The 7,303-nt window shown below is 56.9% G+C and overlaps 1 protein-coding gene across 1 annotated transcript in view; it reads left to right on the forward strand.

Moving 5' to 3' along the window:
* The first annotated feature begins 6,508 nt into the window (after window positions 1-6,508).
* The window catches only part of HERPUD2 (HERPUD family member 2), a 20,605-nt gene continuing 19,810 nt past the window's right edge, over window positions 6,509-7,303 (forward strand). The window contains exon 1 of the mRNA XM_082192894.1: window positions 6,509-6,989. Coding sequence (XP_082049020.1) covers window positions 6,840-6,989 — 150 coding nt within the window. The 5' untranslated portion in view covers window positions 6,509-6,839. The remainder of the gene's footprint in view (window positions 6,990-7,303) is intronic.

A 7,303-nucleotide genomic window follows, 5' to 3' on the forward strand; every position in this document is an offset into this window, starting at 1 on the left:
GCCAAGAGAGAGACTTGCGCAGGGCTTCTTCCTTGAGCAAGAAATTGAACCCGGGTGCCTCTGGCGCCAAGCCAGCATTCCACCCTGGGGAATACATTGGCTCAATAGCTGGTCTTAAACCGAGGTAAGCTTGGACTACTGCAATGGGGCTACCGTTGAAGGTGACTTGGAAACTACAACTAGAATGCGGCAGCTAGACTGCTGACTGGGGGCGGCCGCCGAGACCACATAACACCGGTCCTGAAAGACCTACATTGGCTCCCAGTACATTTTCAAGCACAATTCCAAGTGTTGGTGCTGACCTTTAAAGCCCTAAACGGCCTTGGTCCAGTATACCTGAAGGAGCGTCTCCACCCCCATCATTCTGCCTGGACACTGAGGTCCAGCGCCGAGGGCCTTCTGGCGGTTCCCTCACTGTGAGAAGCAAAGCTACAGGGAATCAGGCAGAGGGCCTTCTCGGTGGTGGTGCCTGCCCTGTGGAACACCCTCCCATCAGATGTCAAGGAAATAAACAACTATCTGATTTTTAGAAGGAAGCCCTGTATTGGGAAATTTTAAATGTGTGATGTTTTATATTTTTTATGTTCTGTAAGCCACCCAGAGTGGCTGGGGAAACCCAGCCAGATGGGCAGGGTGGAAATAATAAAATTATTAATTAGTACACACAGCCCACCTGTCATGGATGCTTTAGCTGAGATTCTTGCATTGCATGGGGTTGGACTAGATGACCCCTGGAGTCCCTTACAGCTCTATGATTCTATGATAATAATGGTAAACAGAAAATGGAAGCTGCAGATATGATCACAAACAAGGTAAGGAGAGCTCTGTTAGGATTCCATGATGGTAATAAGGGGGATACTTTTTGTCCCAGACGGCGGCATTCAGTGATCCTGAACCTCTAAACTTGGGAGACTCAGCTCTAACGGCTCCTTGCCACTGACCTTCACCCCTCCTATTTCACGACTGTTATGTACTGAGAACAATAGGATCCAAATTGCAGCAGTCTGATTAGTCCTAGAACAATAGGATTCAGAATGCAGCAGTCTGATTGGTCCTAGAACAATGCAGCAGTATGATTGGTTGGCAGGAACCACCCAATCCTGCTCCAGATTGAAGTGAATCCACAACCTGATTGGCTTACAGTAGAATTCCGGAATTAGCCAATCATGTGCAACCCATTGTGTAAATAATGTATATAAAGCAGATACTGTGAGGGGACTTTTTTTCATTCCTCCTCACCACTATGAGCTGAATAAAGAGCATGAAATCACTTTGCGACTCTGAGTATATTTCACTGGCGACGAGGATGGGATCCCGCTGAGCTGACTGCCACACCGCAGCACCGCCACCTGCCGCACCGCTGCCTCGCACCGTGTATCCAGGCTTCAGCTCCGGGACACAAGGAACTCAGAATGGCAGCCAACAGCAGCTTCTCGCCATTCAACCCAGCATCTGGAGACTGGGAAGCATACGCCTCCCGTTTCACCTTCCTCCTAGAAGCCAAAGGGGTCACCGACGAAGAAGACGCCAAGAAGAGGGCGATATTCTTCAGCGTCTGCGGAGAGGAGACGTTTGAAATCGCCCGGGCTCTCCTTGCGCCTGAAGATGTTGCTACTGTTCCATACAAAACAATAATGGAACAGCTGAAGGGGCACTTTTCGCCGCAGCCCTCAGTGGTGGCTCGTCGAAATGCCTTCTACGCAAAGCGACAAGCCCCTGGGGAAACCATAACTGGGTTTGTGACCTCTCTCCGCCAAGCCGCCCGGTTCTGCAACTTCTCAGAGCTGGAGAACATGCTTCGTGACCGCCTCGTCGGTGGCCTGAAGGATGAGAAGCTGCAACGACGCCTCTACACTAAGAAGGACCTAACGTTCCAGGTCGCTCTGGAGGAGGCCCTGGCAACGGAAGCTGCCGAGAGGTCGACGCAAGAGGCACGGCCGAGCCTGCCATCCCAACCGAGGGTCCACCACGAAGACCTCACTGACGACTCAGGATCCGACAGGGAGGAGGTGCACCGAGTACAGCAGCGCACTCAAGCAGCGCACAGACCACAGCTGCCTCGGCGAGAAGGAGGAAACTGCGCAAGCTGCGGGGAGAGTCACGAGAGGAGGACCTGCCGTTTCCGCAACGCAGAGTGCAGGCAGTGCGGAAAATCGGGACACATCGCCCGGGTGTGTCGGGCTCGGCCCACCCGACACCAGGCATCAGATGACCAACCCAAGAGCCCCAGGTCCCGGGGCCCAACGCACCAAGGCAACTCGACGGAGCTCACGGACTGCCAGGTATACCAGTTGCCCCACCCCAACGTAGAGAAAATTTATGTTGAGGTACAGATAGAGGGGGCCCCATGCCGCATGGAGCTTGACACGGGTTCAACTCTATCCATAATCTCGGCAAAGACCTTAAGGAAACTGTGTCCTACTGGGGGTCCCAAACTCAGGCCGGCCCCATTCACCCTACGGGACTTCCAGAAACGTAAGGTCCCCACAATGGGGGTGGGGACCTTCAGGGTGCAATACCGAGGGCGGACGCGGCAACTGGACTTGCTTGTGGTCAAGGGCCCCTACATTAGCTTACTGGGATTGGCATGGTTTGGACCACTGGGGCTAGCTGTCACCGGGGTGAACCACACTAGCTTACAAGTGGACGTGGACGCCATATGCAAGGAATTTCCAGGCGTTTTCGATGGGAAATTGGGACAGTATACGGGGCCCCCCATTGCGCTACAGCTTGACCCCGCAGTACGACCGGTCAGGCTCAAGGCCCGCCGGGTCCCGTTCGCCTTGAAACCCCGTATAGACGAGGAATTGGACCGACTCGTGGAGCAAGGAGTGCTGGAGCCGGTGCCTAATGCCCCCTGGGAAACTCCAATCGTTACACCCGTCAAGCCTAATGGTTCGGTCCGCATCTGCGCAGACTACAAATGTACCATAAACAAGGCCCTCACGGCCCACGCATACCCAGTGCCAGTGGTCAGCCATGTCCTTGCCACCCTGGCTGGGTCAAAAATTTTTGGCAAGCTGGACTTGGCCCAAGCATATCAACAGCTGCCAGTAGATGAGGCCACAGCAGAGGCACAGACGATTGTGACGCACAGAGGAGCGTTCAGGGTAAAGCGGCTGCAATTCGGGGTCAGCGTGGCACCAGGCATATTCCAGAATCTAATGGACTCTCTCCTTAAAGGGATTCCTGGTGTCACCCCCTTCTTCGATGATGTGTTGATTGCTGGGCCCACACCAGAGGAGTTTGAGGACCGCCTCCGCACTGTTCTACACCGTTTCCAGACGGCGGGTCTCAAGGTGAAGCGGGAAAAATGTCTACTAGGAGTGCCTCAGGTGGACTTTCTGGGATTTATGGTGGACGCAGAAGGGGTCCACCCGACTGGGGACAAGGTACGGGCTATTTGTGATGCCCCAGCGCCCAAGAGCAAGACTGAACTTCAGGCCTTCTTAGGACTATTGAACTTTTACCATTCCTTCCTTCCCCACAAGGCGGCGGTAGCGGAGCCCCTACACAGACTCCTAGACAAGCGGGCCCCTTGGGTGTGGGGCCAGCGCCAGGAGGCCGCATTCCAGGCAGTCAAGGACTTGCTTGTCTCAAACTCTGTCTTGGCACACTTCGACGAGAGGCTGCCGGTGGTGCTAGCATGCGACGCCTCACCCTATGGCATTGGCGCTGTCCTGGGGCACCAACTCCCGGATGGAAGAGAGGTGCCGGTGGCGTACTTTTCCCAGACACTCAACGCAACCGAGCGGAACTACTCGCAAATTGACAAGGAGGGTCTGGCAATCGTGAAGGGAGTAAAAAAATTCCATGATTTCTTGTACGGGCGGCCCTTCACCGTGGTGACTGACCACAAGCCGTTGCTTGGCTTGTTTGCCCCCGAAAAGCAGACCCCCCAAGTGCTGTCTCCTCGCGTCCTCAGGTGGTCAATTTTCCTTGCCAGCTACCAGTATGCACTGATTCACCGACCTGGGAAGGCGATGGGCCATGCGGACGCCCTCAGCAGGCTACCACTACCGGAAACAGGCCCTGACCCAGCACCTGCACAAGAGGTCATGAGCCTGGAGCTGCTTCCCGACCGCCCCATTCAGGCACAAGAAGTTGCACACCATTCCAAGAAAGATAGGGTCATCTCCCGGGTCCTGGACTGGGTGTGGAGGGGATGGCCCAGCAGCAGCCCCGGGCCAGAATTCGCCGGCTACACAACCCGCAAACATGAACTGTCGGCCCACAAGGGGTGCCTGTTATGGGGAAGCAGAGTCGTTGTTCCCCAGCCCCTCCGCAGAAGGGTCCTCACAGCCCTACATGAGACACACCCAGGGGTAGTAAGAATGAAGGCCCTTGCCAGGAGTTATGTGTGGTGGCCAGGGATCGACGGAGAGATAGAGGCCTGGGTCAAACACTGCCAGGCCTGCCAAGAATCCCGCCCAGATCCCCCAAGGGCCCCAGTCCAGACCTGGGAGTCCGCCCGAGCACCATGGTCACGCCTGCATGTGGATTTCGCTGGCCCCTTTCAGGGGAAAACATTCTTCATAGTGGTGGACTCCTACACCAAATGGCTGGAAGTCGCACTGGTACCGTCCACTTCCACGTCCGCAGCCATCCGGGTACTACGCAGGCTGTTTGCAACCCACGGGCTCCCTGACACTCTCGTCTCAGACAACGGGACTGCATTTACGTCAGGAGAATTCCAAACCTTCACAGCACAGAACGCCATCCGCCACATCCGTTCGGCGCCATTCCACCCTGCCACCAATGGCCAAGCAGAACGCATGGTGCGGACCACCAAGGACACCCTTCGCCGCATGACGCAAGGGGACTGGGAGTACCGCCTTGCCACATTCCTGCTAGCACAGCACAGCACCCCCAGCTCAACGACTGGCCGGAGCCCCGCTGAACTACTAATGGGTCGGCGCCTTGCAATCAGATTGGACCGCCTTCACCCCGATAGAGCTCAGGATGAGGTAGTGGTGGGGGAAGGCAGGAACCCCCGGACCTTCGAAGCCCAGGACCCAGTGTATGCAAAGAATTTTGGGGCAGGCCCAGCATGGGTACCCGCCACGGTCACCAGGGTCACTGGCCCAGTGTCGTACGAGGTGCTAACGGATGGGGGGCAATGCTGGCGCCGCCACTGCGACCAGATACGGCGACGATTCCCGGGAGAAACCCAGGAGGAGGACAGGTCAGAGGAGTCCCAAGGGAACAGCGGGGCAGTGAGGCCCATAGAGCAGGAGGGGCCAGCAGGAGAGGCAGAATCAGTAAATACAGAGAGGACCCGTGAGGCCGAAAGGACACCAGAACCAGAACCACGACTGAGCGAGCCTGTTGCGCCAGACCAAACAACCCCATCACAGCCAGCATCCTTGGAACACGAGCCAGAACCTGGAGCCCGGACCAGGGAACACCCCAGGCCGCAACGCACACGTAGGCCGCCGGCATACCTTGAGGACTATGAATGCGACCTCCCGGGCAGGACTGGAACTTAGAGGGGAGGGGTGTTATGTACTGAGAACAATAGGATCCAAATTGCAGCAGTCTGATTAGTCCTAGAACAATAGGATTCAGAATGCAGCAGTCTGATTGGTCCTAGAACAATGCAGCAGTATGATTGGTTGGCAGGAACCACCCAATCCTGCTCCAGATTGAAGTGAATCCACAACCTGATTGGCTTACAGTAGAATTCCGGAATTAGCCAATCATGTGCAACCCATTGTGTAAATAATGTATATAAAGCAGATACTGTGAGGGGACTTTTTTTCATTCCTCCTCACCACTATGAGCTGAATAAAGAGCATGAAATCACTTTGCGACTCTGAGTATATTTCAACGACTATGGCCGATTCTCTTTTAGAGGCATGTCCCCTGTTGTGTTCATCACCGCATCTGGTGGCAGTGAGTTCCACGAACGAGTTACGCTTGGGGGAGAGCTCAGTAATCCAAGGCAACCTTTCAAAAAGTGTTGGGCACGCGGGGGTGGGGAAACGATCGGGTTGCTTTTGGTTTATTATGCATTTTGTGTTTTTATGTTGTGACCACCCTGGGTATAGGGCAGCATACAAATTCAATAATGGTGATGATCAAGTCAAACCATATAACGCGCGCGCACAAGGCCACCAGAACTGTGCACCACTTAAATATGCAGATATTCTATTTTATCCATAATTTTAAATCCGGGCGCGTGTGCCAAGAGATGCATGCGTGTCTTTTCTCGGGGCCCGCCCCCCGGCCTGGGCGTTTCCCGAAAGCTCTCCCGGAGACGCAGCTCCTTCCCTTCTTCCCAGCGCCGCGAAGCTTCCCCGGCCGGATTTCTGCCTGCGAGGAGGCCGCCCTGGAAAGGCCACCGCGGAGGGCGCGCCCAAAACAAAGCTTTATTATTTTTTTTTTTGGGGGGGTGTTTGTCGGCCCTCTCGGTCTCCCCTTCTTCCCCGCCTCCTCGCACACGCTCAGTCTGTTCCGGCCGCCGCCTCGCAGCGCCCCCGCGCAAGGAGGAGCCGCTGCCGCCGCCGCCGCGCCGCGCAAGAGCGCTCTCCCGGCGGCGAGGGGCGGTTGGTGGTTGTTTCCGCGGCCTCCATTTTAGGCGTCGCTGCAAGGCCCCGGGGGGCGGCGGAGAGGGAGGCTCCCCGGGCGACGTGGAGGCCCCGGCGGCGGCGGGCCTTGTTGTGACGCCGCGCTCCCGCGTCTCCCGGCGAGGCTTGGGCCGGGTCTGGGCGGCGACGGAGATGGGCGCACGGGGCCTCTGGGCCGGCACTCGCGCACCGCTCGGGCGCCGCGCTTCCTCCTGAGCCTCGCTTCTCGCCCGCCTGCCTCCCTCGCCGCCGCCCGGGCCGCTCGCCCCCATGGAGACCCCCGCGGCGGGGCCGCCCCCCGTCACGCTCATCATCAAAGCCCCCAACCAGAAGTACACCGACCAGACCATCCGCTGCTTCCTCGACTGGACCGTGGGCAGGCTCAAGGGACACCTCTCCAAGGTGTACCCCAGCAAGCCGGTGAGACCCCCAGCCACCAGACCTCCCCCCCCAAAAAAAAACCCCACCCCCCCCACTCCACCCCATGAGCGCAAACAACACTCTTTCCCCCCAGGCGGCTCCTCCTTTCCGTGTCCAAGTTGCCGGCCTTTCGAAATCTTGTTTTCCAACCCTGGGTGCCCGAGCTGCGTTTTTACGCAGAGAGGAAGGAGAGCTCCGGTGTCGATTAATGACCGGCTCCGGGTGAGAGCGGCTTGGAAATGGAACCTCTCCTCCCTCCTCGGCTTTGTTTTCTGGAGCTGCTGTTTTTCCTCCAAGCTTTTGTCTCCCTCCCC

The sequence above is a fragment of the Podarcis vaucheri genome (assembly GCF_965113315.1).
Source record: "Podarcis vaucheri genome assembly, chromosome: 12".
Classification (NCBI taxonomy): Eukaryota; Metazoa; Chordata; class Lepidosauria; order Squamata; family Lacertidae; genus Podarcis; species Podarcis vaucheri.